Source organism: Echiichthys vipera, assembly GCF_963691815.1.
Source record: "Echiichthys vipera genome assembly, chromosome: 2".
Taxonomy (NCBI): domain Eukaryota; kingdom Metazoa; phylum Chordata; class Actinopteri; order Perciformes; family Trachinidae; genus Echiichthys; species Echiichthys vipera.
The window spans coordinates 31,761,800-31,781,249 of NC_139827.1; the positions used below are offsets into that span (position 1 = coordinate 31,761,800).

Below are 19,450 nucleotides of genomic sequence, written 5' to 3' on the forward strand. Positions count from 1 at the left end.
ATAATGTTTATATTATAAATATTATTTTCTTATCTTATTTTTCTAAATGATGTATATTTTTTAAAAGCAGTATTTAGTAATGAAATATAACCAACAAACCAACAAGAGTATTGATAAGGAAACCAAACCAATATGGAGTATTGAGAAGCGTAGTAGTTGTGATAACATCCCAATGATACCCATCCCTAATTATGACTGAAAATGTGGTGGTGCGTTATGTCCAGTGTGCATACAAAATGAGAATAATAGCTCAGGAAAAATGTATGGCCCCCAGTCCTTTGTCTTTTGTGGTCAAAAGATGGTTAAAAAACATATTCCCTATATGTATATATTCTGGAATTCCCTATTCCTGCAAACAAAACCTGAATATTCTGTCTGTAAGCCTGCATGCTTTAAATTATTTAATGGCCAACTGTGATAAAACCAGTGCGCCTGGAGTTTCTTTTGAGACATAGCCCTCAAAGACCTTAACTCTGATCTAAACCACAGAGTGGAACCGCTAAAGCGCTATGGCCAGAAGAGTGGGGGGTCCACAATGTTGGAACTAGTTCCCCACTGGCATCAGGGCTGCAGAAACCCTTCACACTAGGTGGAAAACTGGGCAGGTTTGAATCTTACTTGAAGGACTGGGACTACTTTGTGTCTAAAAGTAATTACACATCTGAGCGACAACAATTACAGTCCTCAGTTCCCAAACACTTATTGAGTGTTGTTCAAAGGAAAGGTGATGTAACACAGTGGTAAACACGCCCTTGTCCCAGCTTTTTTGGAACGTGTTGCAGGCATCAAATACAAAATAAAAAAAAAGAAAAAACAATAGATTTTATTAGATTGAACATTAAATGGTAAATGGTAAATTGACTTGTACTTATAAAGTGCCTTTCTAGTCTTCTGATTAATCAAAGGGGCTTTCACACTACTTGCCATATTCACACAGACGGCAGTGGACATCTACATACCATCTAATCTAATCGAACCATTCACACCACGTTCACACACCTATGCACAGCAGGAGAGCAATTCGGGGTTCAGTGTCTTGCCCAAGAACACTTCAACATGTGGACCGGAGGAGCTCTCGAATGAACCACTCTACCACTGAGCCACAGCCGCCCATTTAACTAAATATCTTGTCTTTGTAGTATATTCAATTGAATATGGGGTTAAAAGAATTTGGAAATCATTGTATGTTGTTTTTATTTACATTTTACACAGCGTCCCAACTTCATGGGGAGTTTGGCTTGTATTACAAACCCACACTCACTGGAAAAGTTCACTTGCTGTCACAGTTTTGAACTATAATAATGATTGCTTGTTGCCAAAGCTGCTAACATTAGCATTGCTACATTATTATCATTTGCTATAATCTTATCTCTGAGTCTGACCTCTGCTCTCTGACTCTTTGTGAAAGTTCACACCATATTGCAAGCGAACAATCTTCATATTGTTATGTGACGGTAAAAACAGAATTATGACACTGGCGTCAGAACTCAACTGATCTCGAAAGCAATAGTCATTATTTTATTGGTTGGCTTGTTTTTATGTGTATCCGAAAGCCAGAGAAATCGAAACACTTGCAGAAATTTAATTTGACTTTAACTTGGTGTGGAAAGGCTCATAGACATACTGTAGATGGGCTCAAATGTTGACCTGCAATTTAATCACAAGTACAGTTTTTACTTGTTTTCGTGGTGGAGTGTTTGTAATGATATATGTTTCATAGTTTCCGCTGAGGTCTTGGTTTTGCACAAATCTGGACATTAGAAAGTGCTAAAAAAAAAAACCACAAATTTTGCCTGAACCTCACTATCAGCATGAAAAAAAGGAATTTATCCAATGTGTTCTCTGCTATTTCTCAATCACCATTTGAACTCCTGGCCATTTGCACGGCCCCCTCGGCTGTCGCCCTCGGTGGCGTGGCAGCTGGCTGACCGCGCTTTTGATTTATCGAAGTGAGTGGGAAACTATGAAGCTTACTTTGTGACAGCTCAGAAGCGTTAAAATTTAAGATGTCATTGAACTGATGAATGGAGAGAGAAGAGGCTGAGCCTGCCTGCTGGCGTCATATGTCACTGTCCAAAGTGATGAGAGACCCTGCCTGCTGCCCTGTTACACCCACCCAAATGCTCTGGTGGGGAACTGTTCATTACTGAGGTTGTGGGGATCAGAAAATCTTCAGTTCAAAATCATATCGTGGCAGACTTTGTGATATCAGCAAATATTGCATTGTTGTTCAAAGAATATATATATCCCTTATCCATATGTGAAACCAAAGAATTACTATTTTCAAATTAGAAGCGGATTACTGCAACAACCTGCCTATGTATGCAAAGCTTGCTTTACATGTTGAGACAAAAACACACCTGCTGACATAGATAGATTTCCCTTGCGAAGCTGACAAATAAATTTGCAGCTGTGTGAGTAATGTGTATCCTTTTATCTGAGTAAGTGTCAGATTTGCTGTGATAAAAGGCTACAAGTGGGAACATTAGCACCAAGCTCAACTAGAGACACCAACTCACCGTGCCTCGAGGAACAAAAATGAGGAGCTGTGTCTACAGTAATCAATACAGTCAGGAAATGCACCTGAGTAATTAATAATGCCTGAGCACCAGAAAATGTCATTAATACACTGTAATTGGGCCAGTGGCTACATAGTGTACATCACTGAGCTTTATATGATTCCATGTGTTCATAATTGTGCAGGACCTTGTTTTTTTTGGATGCTCAGGAAACAGTTTTATGTTCATTTGTTTTCAATACAACAGCAGGCTAAAACCTATTGAATCATACTAAAGGATTTGCTGAGCAAGCAAAAGTATGCATATTAATGTCATATCTATTTCAGTCTTAATTTATGACTCCCATGATGTGCTTTGCCTGTGCATAGCACTAATTTGTAAGAGGAGAAGTGGATAGAGATGCCTATATCAGTGACAGTATGTTAGCTTAAATGGCCACTTGGTAATGATGATAGCAGCTCAGCGCTATGTCAGCCTATCTCCCGATGATCTTTTATAGCCCTGGAAACCGGGAATTATCCAGCCATGTCTCAAGCTCACTCGTCACTGTTACGACTTTTAAATCAGCCAGTCTAATTGGAAGCCGAACCAAAGTAGAGACATGCATTCATCTCACTAACAAGACTGACTTTTTTCTTCTCCACAGTTGTATAGTTCGGTGGACTTTGGAAGGAAATGGCAGCTCATCCACGAACAAGTCACGCCCAACAGGTTCTACTGGTGAGTCACTCCTTTTAACGTCTTTTGCTTTTTCTCTTTTCATCCTGCTCCGTTGCTCTTCTCGAAGGTTTTTGTTTACACAGGAACACAGAAACTATTACTCATATTTTCCGCGAATAAGCAAGTGATATTGTGTGTGACTGACTGGTGATGCCGCTAAAAATTCTGCACATAATCTACTGCTTGATGCAATCAGGCAGAGATTAATCTCCTCTTTCTGAACACACTTTGCATTCAGCCTCTGAGGGCACATCGCATCCCACTTTCTTATTCACACACATCCTGCTCATACCAGGCATATTGCACATAAATATTAGATGAATATTTTTAACATCTGTAATAAAAGGACAGTGGAGTGGTTTTCTACAGATGCATACATGCAGATACAGAATCTCACGTACAGTATGAGGAACTGTGACTAATAATGGATCCACAATGTTCCTGTCACTCCTCATCCGGTCACGTCTGCTGCTCACTGCCCCTGCAGTGTACTTACTATGTCTGAAAGTGCACACTCATCACAAACGTAGGCCCAGATCTATTCCAGCTCACTGCACCTCTACCCTTTTCTGAGGTGACTGGGGTGTGCCCGAGATTGCCGTTGGCTATGACCACTCTAACTTGAATAAATCTGGAGCTACGTCCATCGTCTGCCATCACAGTATAATCCTAAATAACGTGCACAATCCATCCTTGGCTTTGCCCTTCATCGCCAAAGCCCTTTCAAGGGCATCTAAACACTGGATGGGCCTATAGCAATGGCTAGGCAGACCTCCAGTTGGCTGCATTCAGACAATGGTATCATCCAAGGGATATAAAATACATCGCCACAATAGGATCACTGCATGCATCCAGTGTAATCCACAAGCAGGGAAATTAGCATGAAAGCCAAATTTCACCCACAGATATACACAGTCAAAGAGTGAGATGACCCTGCACCACCCATTCAATGATGAGGAGACTGTATATTTTTGTGTATTGTTACATTTTGCTGGAAGGAACTAGTCCAGAGTTGCAGTTGCTGTCCTCCTATAATGTGGCATTTAGAATATTGGGGGCACATTCCTGTCGTCTCCTTTCTATTAAAGAAACAGAATGCCTCTTTTCTGTTTCCTCTTCCACCCTTCCTCTGCGCTGACAACATTCTGGTATTTTTCGTCTTCTTTTTTTGCTTTTTAAATTTCTTTCCATTCATAACTGTTATGGTTATGTATTCTTTCACGGTCTGTCATTCTCTCCAAGGTCTGTCTCCGGCCTCGATAAGGAGCCAGATCTGGTCCATATGGAGGCTCATACACCAGAAGGAAGTGAGTGTCACCTTCACACACATGCACATCAAAGAGGAGTAATGAGCAGGTCTCTAAAACGATGAACTACTACTGGAGAAAAGAAGGCGTCCCCAGGGAAACAGCACTAGCTCGCCCCACCAATAAACCCAGTGCATGATTCTTCATTAATATGGCCTTTCTTCTCTTCCCTTTCACTGGCTGAATGTCAGCTCCATAACTCTGAATGGCAGTACCGCCAAGGTCTTCCATAGGTGACATAGGTGAAACTGTTAATGCCAGCCTGTGATGTCGGAGCGGCACTCTGAGATATAAGCATTGCTTTTTTTTCAAATAACGGTAGCTTGATTGACATGGCGAGATGCTTGTTTGTGGTATCTACACATGATAGGAATACATCTGGTAGTACAAAGGAAGGCAATTTAATCCGAGAAATGTCAGACTGCATAGACAAGTTGAGTACAGCCCTACACAGTTCAATTAACACACATTAATATCTTACCATAGCTACTTTAACTATCTATAAAATTGATTTAGAAAATGGCTAAAGGTGCTCTTGATATATCCTGTGTTATAGATGTTTTATTGCTATAGCTCATCGTATTAAGATGTACTAAATTGTGCATACAGTAGTCATAAAATGTTCATGCTTTCTGTATATCTTCCTATGTGACAGATGTGCAGTATGTCACATGCAGAGCTCCGATGTGCACAGAAGCTAACAGGAACTACCCATTCCCTGGATACATTGACATCAGCTCTTTGGTGGTTCAAGATGACTACATATTCATACAGGTAGGGCTCTAAACAATCAGGCCCACTTACTACCTGCTACGTGATGGATTATGCTATGAAGACTATCAATGCTGAGTATGAAAAATGTATGAATGTGGTCATAACTAGCAATTTTATATGAATATTCTGTTAGTATTTTTAGTTAGTACCACTACAGTGGTATGGAAAGATTAAAGAGTCACAGAAATACAAGCTACCACCAGTACTTTTGGCTAAAGTGCCAGCAAACAGGGCTCGGCTATTGATCGAAAACCCTAGTTTTTGTAGTAACAGTAATTGGCCTAAGCTGGTTTTTGGATGATTTGGCATGTTGACTCTGCGTCAGAGCCAGCATCGCCGTTCAGTAAGAGAAATCGCTCTGGCAGTTCAGTCAGTGCACCGGAAAAGATACGGAAGTGAGGAAACTAAACAGACGGCTGCAGTCAAGAGGCTGTGAGATGTAAAAAAAAACTTAAAGCAGTTAAGATTATATTTTTAGCCACCAAGCTCTTTAGCAGAGACAGTTCGATATTGTTCGCTCGCACATGGTGAAAATAGTTTGTTCTAGGGCTGAAACAATTATTCAAGTAACTCCAGTTATTCCATTACAAAAATTTGTGATGCGTTTAATTCCTGTCTTGCGCGTTATGCGGCCTGTTTAGCGCAGGGATCATTGTTCCACACGGACCGTTTTTGCGGATGCACACCACCACATCCAGAAAAGGCAGAGAATAAGTTTGGGATCATTTCACAATTAAAAAAAGAAGCCAAAATGGTGCAATGTGTCCACTGTTAACTAGAACTGTTCTACCACAACAGTACGACATCAATGATTCAGTGCTGAGCTGAAAGCAGCCCTGCACAGCTATTCCGGTTTAAGGAGGGCGGTTGCCTAGTGACGGATAAACAGGAAGAGAATGGGTAATGTTGGCTGTCCTCGTGAATGCCTCTATGTTTAGTTTTTCATGAATGTTAAACAGAATGTCACCTGTCACGTTCAGTCTTTATAGTTTTGTTTGAGTAAATGTGTCAGTGGTGTTTTTGTACGTTGCTTGTTTTTACAGTAAACAGAAAGAGAGCGACTCGCTCTTCCTGATAAAATCTATCTCTAATTAATTTTATTAATTAATCTATTTGTCTTTGAAACCTGTTTGAATAAACAGTTGCATCAGGTAAAATTCCTTCCCGTTGTGATGCTTGACTTTGGTTGATCTGATACCAGTGCATAAAAAAAAAGTATGATGCTATTCCTGTATGTATAAGTATTATATACTATTGTAGTATAGCCTGGCTTACATACAGAGGATGAATGCCGTAGAACTTTCTTTTATTATCTAGTTTGACAATAATAATGGAAAAAGAACATACATAAGCTGCTCTAAAGACGATTTATTTGCAGACTTAATTATTACGTGGTATCAGATCATTGCATAGACTTGTGTACCTGCTGATACCAATATTTAGGCAGTATCAAGGCATTTTTGGTACTGGTATCAGTACTGGAACAACTCTAAGCAACGCATCCACCAACCTTCGATGCCACTATTTCATTGATATTGGGTTGCTGTGTCTGAGCCTTTAAGCGTAAAGGAGATACAGAATAACATGAGCATCCAGTTAAATAATGTTTTGGCCACCGGAAAAATCTCTGTTCAATAGTTCATTCTAGTCAGATTCTACACCAGACTGTTAACATCAATATTCAAAATGCTGCTGAAACAGATTTATTATTATTCTATCTTGTTGTCTCTTTTCTGTCTTCACCTCCACTGCTAAAAAAATCACAGGGTTTTTTTTTCTATGCAAAGGTTTAAAACAATATATCTCATATAAAATCTATGTAAATCTCTTTACCTTAACCTCAACTGAACATTTGTCCCGGCTTTCCTGTGAATCCAGTCTAGTTTTAATATTCATCCTAGCCACTGACGCTGTGTGTCATATTAATCCTGATTTTTCGAAAGAAAAATCTAAAAATGGTAATGTCCTGAATTCCAAGTCACACAGATGTAATTTATGGGATGTGTTTTAATTTTCTCTACAGCGTGAATTTATTTACTTTGGCCTTGTGCAAATGAGGCTCATGTATTTATAAGTCAACAGGAAAAGTTGGCATAATTACATGGCTAGTCCACAATAACTCCAATTTCATTCAAATGTACATCCAGCAATTGTTGCAGTGCTTTATTTCTGTTAAAGCTCTTTTCAGCACCTGTGTGTGGGGATAAAGGGATGGTGTTGTGTTTCTGCTTACCTCTTCAAAAGGTATCTCCTTCCAAAGGTGGCTATAGAACATAGAAGTAGAAGTGGATAGAAAGAACATTGATCATTTGAAAAAAATATAACTTGTGAGTTGTCTCTGTATTTTTCTAATATCCAGTGGATATCAAAACTAGAGAACAAAGTATTAATTCTTGATTTATTCTGAAACACTGTAATTTTTTTTCAAAATTGGATAGAATATCTGCTGTGGCTATACCACTACTATTCTTTATTCAACTGTTGGACACACCCTATTTATCTGGCAGCTCTCCTGGTTACTTTGTAAGATGGCAAGCTGTTCTAAGGAGACTGAAACCCTGAGACAGCAGGTTGTCCAGATGAAGGCCAAAGGGATGACCCTCTCAGCCATCAGAGAGAGGTTGGACCTTCACATTCTGTGATTTCAAGAATATTGAAACTTTAAAAGAACACAGATTCATTTAAGACCCTCAAAAAGGCCAGTCGTCAAGGTAAAACAAGTGCATGAGAGGACACGATTAAGAAAAGACTCAAAGTGGGGAATCGGTTCAACAGTGCAGCTGGAGTTGCTCGCCAGTTCAGTGCTGAAAAGTGCAAGGATTATGAAGGTACAAAAACCTTCTAGTCTGTGTGTTTAGTTCATATCTCCATGACAACACGATGTTGAATAATTAGGGGCGCAGCCTCTTGAGTGACAGCCAGATGGAAGTATCTCCCTCCCCACAACGTCACATCAATGCCCTTTTTTTGTTAACAGAAATGAGGCAGAGTCGAAGTTTGACAAGATGGCGAATCCCATAGGCGAGTACAATTGGATCAAGTTTAGAGAAGGGACTTTGATTTTTTTTTATACAGTCTGAGGTACCAGCCTAGAAAATATTAGGCTTTCCAAGTATACCACTATCCGGTTATTCACACCAAAAGTGACGGAGGCGATGAAAGCATCAAGCTGCCATTCAAAATCAAGTAAATGGCGCGATGTTACGCAATGTCGCTTCGGGCGACGCGTTCTGAGCGATAAGAGTGATGCAATGAAGCATCCATTGCCTCATCACGTGTGTCGCTTGAAGTTGAAAAATATTTACTTTTCAAGTAAAAAATGTGACAAATGTGAGCAAGCGACACTCGCGTTCCGGGCGATTTAAACTCCATGCATTTGGTGTGAATGCACGGTATGACCGCAAAAACATACAGTCAAGGAGGCCTACCCTATTCAGTAGAGAATCTACTGCCGCTAAATATGCAGCCACTAGCACTTGTGCACGGGTTGCTCGAAATATTCTTTCATTTCAATCGTTCCTATTCTGACCCATGACCACAGTGTCTTAAACCATTCATTTTACCTCTGCTTACGTTCTTGCCATCAGCACTATAGCACACCCAGGTAAATTTTCATAGTGAAGCTAGACATCATTTCAAACACGCAACAAAATTCAGTAGACCACTTTAGAACACTAGACACACATTACGGAGTTTCTTGTATTGAACTATGCAGTTTCAGTGTCTAAGCATTCTGTCATCCAATCCACACTCACTGCATCTACCCAGACAAGCCTCTTTATGAGACGAGTTGGGAGAACGGTTTGGTCTCTGTTATCTGTCAGCAGCTCCTGAGCCGAGTGACAGCGGCTAGATAACCTACCTTCATCACCTGACTGACAGCAGACTTTAACTGAACCAAAATAGTTTTCATGTCAACTCCGTGGAAAGAAATCAACAGTGTTTTTAATTGATTCATTGATTTTATTTCCCCGCCCACTGAAGCGAGTGAGGGAATTGTGCCTGTAGAGAAAGAACAACACACACACACACAAAAAAAAACGTTCATCTGAAATATATATATATATATATATGTATATATGCTCGACTGCTGGCACCACCTTCAGACAAACTTCACTATTCTCAGAAGCAGCTGCTTTTAAACTTAGACAGCGCTCTCTGTTTCCAGAGAGGTAGATGACCCATGTCCTTCTAAGACCTCACCTGACACTGTGACAACAAAAGGATAATTTATAAAATCCTCCACACTCTGATCCCCTCACCTCTCCACAGTCCATCAAGCATCACACTGTCGGACTTCAGCCTGTGCAAACCTTGTAAGCCTGAATCACTAAGAGCGTGATCACACTATCCTTTTGGCCGCGGCCAAAATCGGTTTTTCAGCTAAAGTCTAGTACCTTTAAGTAGTGTGAGCGCACCCGCTCCGCGCTCAACTGGGGCCAGCTGGCCCTCCACGGCCCGCTTGAAATAGGTGGGCTTTAGCGGAGCCGTTTGCACATGTACGAGCACGAGCGTGCGCACGTGTACGAGCACGAGCACGAGCCCTACGGCAGTAGCGTTATGTGCGCCTGTTCGGACATGTAAATAGAAGGACGGACCATGCGCGGATATTTAACAACAACAACAATGGTGGTGAAAGGTTCACGTTGTGTTTACTGCAGATTTGGTCGGATGAAAAGATTCATGGTCCATTCGTGGTCCGGGAGGACAGTGTGATCACGCTCTTAAATGCACTAAGGGCGTGATCACACTGTCCTCCCGGACCGAGACCCGGACTTTAAGGTACTTGTCCCCCCTCCCTCTCCCCCCCCGCGCCCCAGCCCCGTTTGTACTCACACTACCAGGGCCTCGGCCAATGCTTCTTGCTGTCCACACGCCATCACGCCGTAACACGTCACACGCATTGATCGCGTGTGTGGCTTTGTTTACAAATCTTTCCATAGACCTCAGAGTTTTTGTGCGTCTTGTCGACTGTTTTTGAATATTTTCATCCGACCAAATCTGCAGTAAACACTCCACCTCCGCACCACACCAACGTGAACCTTTCACCACCATTGTTGTTGTAGTTAAATGTCCGCGCATGGTCCGTCCTTCTATTTACATGTCCGAACAGGCGGACATAACGCTACTGCCGTAGGGCTCGTGCGCGTGCACGTGCACGTGCGCACGCTCGTGCTCGTACATGTGCAAACGGCTCCGCTAAAGCCCACCTCTTTCAAGCGGGCCGTGGACGGTCCGCTGGCCGCAGTTGAGCGCGGAGCGGGTGCGCTCACACTACTTAAAGGTACTAGACTTTAGCTGAAAAACCGGTTTTGGCCACGGCCAAAAGGATAGTGTGAGCACGCTGTCAATGTACTTTACAAATGAATTTCAGTGATATATTAAGGACATTAAAGGAATACATTTTTATTTTTTTATTTTCAGTATTAATAGTAGTAGTAGTAGTTGTTGTAATGGTGCTCTTCCAGCTGTTTGATCCCACTAAAAGTATTATTCAGTAGAGAACAGGGATTTGTCTGAAGCCTACTTACCTGAGCCGCCTACAGGCAAGTCTTCCTCCGGAACCCTTAGTGGCCTTGGCAGCACATTAGACAAAGAAATAGAGCTGTTCTCCAAAGATCCTTCAGTCCTGTTTGACCTCTCCAAAGTCTTCCAAGTAAACTCACAAGCACTCAACCTAAACCTCTCCTTCAATTCTAGCACCTCCACATTTTAACACGTATGCGTCAAAGACGAAAGATGCTGAAAGGGGTGGGGGAAAAAAATCAATCATACCAATTCCTCTTAAAGTTCAAACCGCCTCTGGTTACCCCGCCATCGATCTCCTGGTCCTTTACTCAATTGCATGTGGGACTGTTCTGCAGTGCTTACCGCTAGTCTGCTATATTTCCTCTCTAAACTTGTTTTCTCTCTTCTGAGCTGTTTGGAGCACTTACAAGATCAGTAGAAGAATCTGCCCTGTCATACAATATTTATACTGATATCACTTCTCTTCAGCACAGAGACACAAGTTTGGTTTGAAGGTTTTCTCTCTGATGAATTTCTCCTCATTATTGATAGGAGGGAAAAGTGTGTTATGCGACTGTCTGTGTGTGTGTGTGTGTAGTGCTTGGCTTCAATGGCCCCAGGGCTAATGACAATTCTCCAACACCCAGCAGCCTTGTGTTTTCTTGCTGCATAAGCTAACGACTAACAGCTTGGAGTGTTTACAAAGGGTCTAAACCATTATGGACCACTTCTTTTTTGTTAGTCTGCGGATGAGACTTGGTTAGACAACTTAAAGATTTCTCTTGACAAAGAATAATGAGACTATTGATTGCTCTACGAGATATTTACCAAAGTCTACTTTGAAACCACCAAGCACATTGACACCTAGAGAAGGCAGCATCCTCTGAATGGAAGCCAGGAGATCACTATAGATGAGTCCAGAAAAAATACCCTGTGTAACCAGGAGAAATAGAGAGATTGATGTGCGCATTCACCCATCGCTTCAATGATTGGAGAAGATATGATATGGTGTCAGTGATTACACATGAGGCCTTGATACAAGGTGTCCCCACCCTTTGTTCAGCAGCACAGCTCCATCACTATACAGTGTGAAGAGAAATAGTGAAAGGGATGTATAAGGCTGAAAAAACAGTGCTCAAATAAAACCAAAGCTTTAGATAATAAAGGGAAACGTTTTCATTGCTGGGTTTGACAGTGCACCTGTTTCACACACATTTGCAATTAAAAATAGATGTGTGGACTTCAGAGCGGTGACAGTTCAGTTTATCTCAGCAGAAATAATGAACCCCCTTTAACTTCTGCCTTCTTACCTGCTCAGGCTCCTACAATTGTACAACAAGTTTACTTCTTGTTAACATGTATACCTTTGTGTATTATCCAGAATGCCTGCAACGTCACAAAATCTTAAATAGCGAGTTCTAAGTTCCCATAATAACTTCATAATAAGATTATCTAAATGAATTGCAAGTGTAGCATTTATTATGTGCGGAAAGCTGTTTACCCAGACTGTAAGGTTTTAAATTAACCTTATAGATCTAAACTCTGACACTTCCTCCTCCACATTTAACAGACTTCTTGAGACACTTCGGGTTCAGTCTTTCTATAAACCCCATAGAGAAAATCTAGAAAATCCTTAGCAACAAGGTAATGGCAACCCACTACAGCTACCCAACTTTGGTAGAGACTGCATGAAGAGTAGACGCAGATCAAACCAGAGCAGCGTGAGAAACTAGTGATGTCCTGTGGGCGCAGATGTGCTGATGTCATTCAACGCTGTTGTCTCTACACTTCCTGTTCATTTTTGAATCCTAGAGAAGAAAACATTGTTGAAATCGTCTCTTCTGATACAATGATTACTGCTCTCTAATTTTGATCAATGTTTTTTTTTCCACAAAATAAAGGTTTTTGTTGAAGTGCCTTGGTTATTTAAAAAAAAAAAAAACATGCTAGTACAGCAGTGGTATAAACACAGCTGAAATTCTATCAAATTCTCAACAGTAAAAAAATAACACTATTTCAGAATAAATCAAGTATTATTAATTTGTTCTTCAGTGTTTATGAAATAACCACGTGGTAAAGCCTATTTTTGTAAACTGCTGTGAGAATTACATTCTTGACAAAGGAAAAGTATAGTAAGTAACAAATTTAGTGCAAAATTAAAACAACGTGCAAGGATCGGAACATAAAGCATAAACCCAATTACGTGGGTTTTTCTGTAACCTGTGTTTGGTCAGTTTCAGAGATAGATGATAGATAGAAATTATATAGAGTTTATGATTGTTTTTGATTACAAACCCAAAGGATTCAATGTTCAAATGATATTCTCTCAGGTATCTCTTTCTCCAAAGTTTTAGTAGATGTTGTCTATTTAGACATGATATTTCGATACATGATTTCATCACAATACAAGTACATTAACCTCCTGATTTCTGTCTTTCAGAAGCTGTAGCACGCTCAGTTTGATATACATATGGTATCATACGAGGGCTAATACCACTCCAGAGTTGGGCTAAAATGAGGGAGAAATGAGTGAGGGAAAACCTGACAAAGGGGTCACTTGACCTTTGACTTCAAGATATGAAAATGAGTTCTATGAATACCCACGACTTTCATCTTTACAGACATGCCCACTTTATGATTATTCCACAGTTTGGGCAATAAATGAAAAAATAAGAAAACGATTAATGATTATATTGAAAAATCGCCCAGCCCTATAGTGAATGTATGGAATGAAATGTACTTCATGTGTTGTAGGTTCCTACATCAGGACGAGCCACCTATTATGTGTCCTACAAGAGAGACTCATTTATACAAATTAAACTACCCAAATATTCCCTGCCTAAGGTAAGTTGTGGCACAATTAGCCTGACAAGTATTTTGACACTTTATCTTCTGTGACTCATAGAAATCTGTTTTCATTTCAGAATGCCACAGAGTTAATTAATCTTAGACTCAATTAAGTATCCCCCTTCCTATTCTTGAAAGCTTTTGAATGTGATGCTGTCACAAGGGTAAAATTTATGTTAAAATATGCGTCAAGCTACAGGCGTGTCACCACCTTATTTTCCCCAGTTTGTTTTTCCCTTAAAAGCGGGCATACTTTGACTTTAAAAGCACAGTCCCACACTCAGAGCGAGCCTTTTAGTGAGCTATATATTACAGTATGTCGCCAACCATTTATATTCACACCACAGCATTGATCTCATGACCAGTCCCACAGGGTCAGCATGTTCTAATCTGTCACCTCTCCTCTTCCAGTCATAACTCCTCTTAATCTCTCCCTGCTCCCTGATAGGATTTACACATCGTCAGCACTGATGAGAAACAGGTATTTGCGGCGGTGCAGGAGTGGAACCAGAATGACACCTATAACCTCTACTTGTCTGACACCAGAGGGATCTACTTCACCTTGGCCATGGAAAATGTCAAGACCACTAGGGGCATCGGAGGGAACCAGATGCTAGATCTGTATGAGGTAGGCACCTGATGAAACGGGTCATCCTTAGAGGATACAAACAGTAAGGGTTCTTGATTAAATATGGGAATGTATAGGGACTATTACTGCCTTTTCAAATGTGCCATAAAGTACAGACACATGCTTATGGCAACATGTACAAAGTGGAGCAAAGGGTTTTTTGATGACCCGCGGTCATATGTGCAATGCATTCAGATTTTTACATCAAAATCTCCACACAGTGTCTCGGAACTGTGCATCAATAGGGTTGTTAATCAACCAGTGACCAAACAGTTAAATGCTGTGGCTGAATTAAACATTAAACACAGGATTTGAACCTATCACTCCCACATAAAAACAGTTGCTTACTTTCATATTTAGCACACATTATACTTTTTTTTCTTTTACCTCTTTTGTTTACTTGCATGATTTTCTTTTTATATATATTTAAGGAAGAATGGGTCTCATTCACCAATATCTTCTATCTATCTATCTTCTTTTTTTATGAATTTCGTTCCCCCTTGCTTCCCTCATCCATCTGGGATCGCTCGACTGGGAAGTGATTTCAGGAGGCTGGGCCTTATCAAAAATCCTTGCATATGACTGGATAAACCACTTGTCTGATATTTTCATTGACATGCTACTTCAACCACTAACATCGAAACCAACCTGTGAGGCTGATGAGTGACGCAGGGAAAAGCCAAACAGAACAGCCGACATGGTTTCCGCCAACAAAAGCCTTCAGATCCGTTCTCTGGTGTTCTTTTAAAGAAGAAAGATTCTCTAGATTGGACAACACGGATGAAACAGCAGCATCCATGTTGACATCTGCTTCCTCGATGCAAGCCGCCACAGTCGCTTACCCGCTACCTCACATCTATAAAACGTGGCCCTGATTGGCCTGACCATTTTTTGCCGACCCTGAAATCACTTTCTTATGGAGCGAATCCAGATGGTTGAGCGGAGCTAGGCCGAACGAAAGTCATCTGGTGGGAGTCAGGTTAGCAGACGCCCACATCAGTCAGTCTTACCAGTTAGGTAAACTAATGTACCTTTAAGATTTCATCTTTCTTTTGTCAAAGTCAAAGTCAGCTTTATTGTCAATTCTGCAATAAGTGCCAGACATACAGAGGAATCGAAAAATAAGATTCTCTCTGACCCACGGTGCAATAGTACAAAGTATATACAATAAAAAATAAAATAAATTCTAAATAGTTCAAAAGAAATAGAAAAAAAACAAAAAAACGAATAGTGCAAAGAGATAGAAAAACAGGAGATGAAAATGTGCAATGCAATAGACATACTGTACAATATATAAGCTATATGAATATAAATCAAATTTAAACAACAGCTTCTTTCTCTTTATCGTGGCTTCCAGGATGGATAATGCTCCCTGTACCATTTTAATATGTCAACGTATTTGCTTTGCAATGACGCCCCATCTGTGTTCTCCACCGCCGATACCGCCTTATACTCGTGTTACTTTCAGTAACAATTCCATCTTGTCAACGGTCCAAGTTAATAGTCTCTACTTTTCACCACTGCTGTTCTTCGTCCAAATAATTTTCTGTATTTTCAATTTATATGAATGGTGAATGGAGATATGCATTTGAAGACATCTTGACATGGACGAAGATTATTTCTGATACGGAACTATAGCGCTTATGTGGAGGGAGATTGTATTTGTTTCAAAACACAGGTTTAAAGTGAAAACATTGTACAGTGGATTAGGGGTGGGCGATATGACGATATTAGATCATGACGGATTAGAGCGTGTTGACGATCTGCCAAAGCAGAGAGATCATAGTATCGTATCCATTGCTGTTCTGTGCTCTGCACAGACACATGGGGTTTTCAGCAAAATCCCACTATTGGCTAGTTCGCCTCATGCACCACACTAAAGACAGGCTGATCAACCAATCATAGAGAACTACAGGCAGTGACAAGGATTTTTCATACCCCTTCATCTTTGATTCAGAGAGTAGCAGAAGGTGATGGCTACATTTATATAGGTTTTGTAGTGAAATGAGGAGGTCTTGTTTAGATAATAAACAAAATACATGAATAAATAATCATGTCAACCTCATGGCCAGCTGTCAATGTGCGTGACAGGAATAAAATAGAAATCGGGTAATATCCTGAGAGTGAAATGAAGAGGAGACCAGCCACACCACAGCCAGCAGAGGCAACAGGTATCTTTAGGCAGCTTTGTTAAATGTTCATTGTATTTGAAACATAAGTTGGCAAAATTGCACAAACTGATTCAAATCTGTTCAGAAAGGTTTTTTGGCCTAAATGCTCTGTTATATTTTTTCTCTTTTAGGGTTATATTTTTACATAGGGAAATACTTTGGTTGCACTGTTCAGTAACTTGCAAAATAATTTAAAATTCAAGTAGAAAAACTGATAAAATCCTGATTGTGATTTTACTGTGAAAAAATCTGGATATGATATTTTTGCCATATCGCCCACTCCTACTGTGGATGCAACCTAGGTTCACTAGTTAGTTGCTGATCTAGTCTATCGTGCAGATATTGTACTGTATGTTAACATGAGAATATTGATCAGAGCATCTTAAGTCATAATGACTTATCAACTGTTAGTTTAAAAATGTAATGATCGGTTTGTATTGTTTGCTTTACATACACAAACTTGGAGTAGAGTTTATGTTGCATGTTTGTCTTACATGGATAAGTTTGCATTACAGGCTGTTGTCGTCCATCTACTTGACAGCAGACATATGCAGTATAAAGAGCAAGCTTAATGGGGCTCACTGCCATGCACCTCTGGACTTGTAATGACCTTGTTAGCTTACTGGCTAGCTACTGTATGTGTTACCATTAGCATTCATAGCAGGAAAGTAGATTTCCCTCCCTCTCCACTCCCTGGTGAACCCAGTTTATCACTCCTACGCTGGCAGGTGTGGCTGAGAGAGTGAAGGAAGTGAGATATTGGCGAGCAGCAGTGGCAGCAGTGTGGTAATTAACAATGCCATTACCTCTCCTGCACAGTATGTGGTGTGTGTGGCTCTTGGTGTGCATGCAGCCCCTATTACCATGAAGCAGTAAAAGCATTTCACTATGCAGCATGGGATGATAAGGCGTTTTAATTACATTTGTCACACGGTCACAGCTCCGTTCTTGATCAGAACCTAAACAAGAGATAGATGATACACCGCTGTCTCTGATAAATCAGGACCCATTACACGGGGTAAGATATATGCTATGGAACTCAAGCCATTTATTGCTGTTAGACGCTGACAAACTGCACTTCAGAGACCTAATGTTCCAGAGAGAAGACACAGTTCCAGTCCAGACCAGATGGGAAACAGCAAAGTATGTGAAAGTTGTATTTGTTCTTCCATTTAGAAGTCATGTCTCTTCCCAGACGGCCTTTTTTCTTATTGCTTCCTCCTCCCTAAAATCAATTATGCTATATCCACACAGAAAATTGCACAATTATCATCTAAATTAGAAGTATTATTTTACTGCCAATCAGATTGGAAAAGGGCAAGTTCTGTAATCATGAGCCATTGTTGTGCAAACAAGTTTTTCTGTTAACATCAGGGCTCTACATCACCCGCTAAACTTCCCTTCAACCTGAGATGGGAGAGCCACCTGCTCCGGCAGTTATCAATCCGCTTGGCATGGGTTCACTCTATCAAACATCTCACTCTCTCTCTCTCATCTGTCACTATAAACAGCTCTGAATGATTGGTTGAAGACATGAAGTGGATTGTTGTCAGTGAAGTATTAGATGATCTGGGATATTCTGATACTCATGATGATGTAGCTCTTCATGTTTGCATTTTTCCTGCCAGCACACTTAAACTCACAATGCTGCGATTCAGCAAATGAGTGCTATAATGTATTGTAAAATGCTATACAGTAAATAACTGCAGATTCCCTGCTCAATAAAGATCTTACTGAACAGCAGCATTTTCAAACTACCAACCACGTTTTAATCTATTGAATATTTAGAAATGGACACACGGGCCCTGCTCCTCATGTACTCATGCAGTTCAAGGGGTAAAAAACATGAAAATCAGCAGCTCTTTAATAAAAAGCTGCTAATCACCACAACTGCAACACGCAGATGGGTGGAGTACTTTAGGTTGAATATGTAGAATGAGAGAAAAACCACCATCTAGTGTCTCAAGATCGTAGTCGCAACAGCAAAAATAGTTCCAGCAGTCAGGTTGCCAGGTTTGTTGCAGAGTGTGGCAAGCGATCAGCCTGCTCCATGTCAGTGATAAATCATACAGGGTAATGACTCATTTGGACTTATCAATTAACTTAGCAACAGTATTTAAAGTTAGTCTTCAACTGGAAGTCTTTCTTCAAGTGGTGTCCATGTTTCTGTAGCAACAACAGACAACCCTGGCAACCAGCAATGCCCAACACTATTGGCTGCTACAATGGAAACAGAAGGTGACAGAAAGTCATTGTGAAACCTGTCAACAATGTTTTTAAATTATTAATTCACCCTAAACATATATTTTTTTTAATTATATTATTACTTTTATGGAAAAGCAATACCCTCATTATTATTTTTTAAATATAGCTTTTTAATAAAGATTTTACATATTCAACCTTTAAATGTAGATTTTGTTATGGTGTCTGTGAAGATGTATTTCAAAGCTGTCCGTGACATTCTGTATATACAGAGTAAGTTTAAAGCTACACCAAGCCATGTTTAAATATTAACAGTTGATCAAATTACTATGTAAAATGGGGTCACTTGTTGTGACCAAACCACACAGAATTATCACCCTGGTCTTTAGTTCCCTGTTAAGTCTCTTTTATCATCATTTAGCTGAGGGCTGTGGCAGTTTGGCCTAATATTTATACCACAGTATATTGAAGCACGGACAGAAACAGTATATTACAGTATATTCGGTTATCTTAAAATTTCATATTTTAAAATGCTTCTAAAGGGTAAAACACTGATACAGCAACTAAATGGCAGCTTTTACTATAGTCTTAACTGTGTTACTAGGATGTATTTCACATAGTACAGAGTAGGGCTCTTTTAATAATGCAGAATACCAAAGAAACGTGTTCCTTTGAATAAACTGAAAGACATATGTTGCAGCAAAGTGTTTTCATTTTGGTGTGTAAGCGTGAGTGTTGTTACTGTGTCACGCATGCACGCACACACTCACTCAC

The 19,450-nt window shown here is 40.2% G+C and overlaps 1 protein-coding gene across 1 annotated transcript in view; it reads left to right on the top strand.

Annotated features, from left to right (window-relative positions):
- Positions 1-19,450, top strand: part of sorcs3a (sortilin related VPS10 domain containing receptor 3a) — a gene marked incomplete at both ends in the record, with an annotated part of 290,454 nt that overhangs the window by 204,114 nt on the left and 66,890 nt on the right. Inside the window, 5 exons of the mRNA XM_083937916.1 lie at positions 3,166-3,239; positions 4,482-4,546; positions 5,202-5,320; positions 13,583-13,672; positions 14,124-14,303. Coding sequence (XP_083794042.1) covers positions 3,166-3,239; positions 4,482-4,546; positions 5,202-5,320; positions 13,583-13,672; positions 14,124-14,303 — 528 coding nt within the window. The remainder of the gene's footprint in view (positions 1-3,165; positions 3,240-4,481; positions 4,547-5,201; positions 5,321-13,582; positions 13,673-14,123; positions 14,304-19,450) is intronic.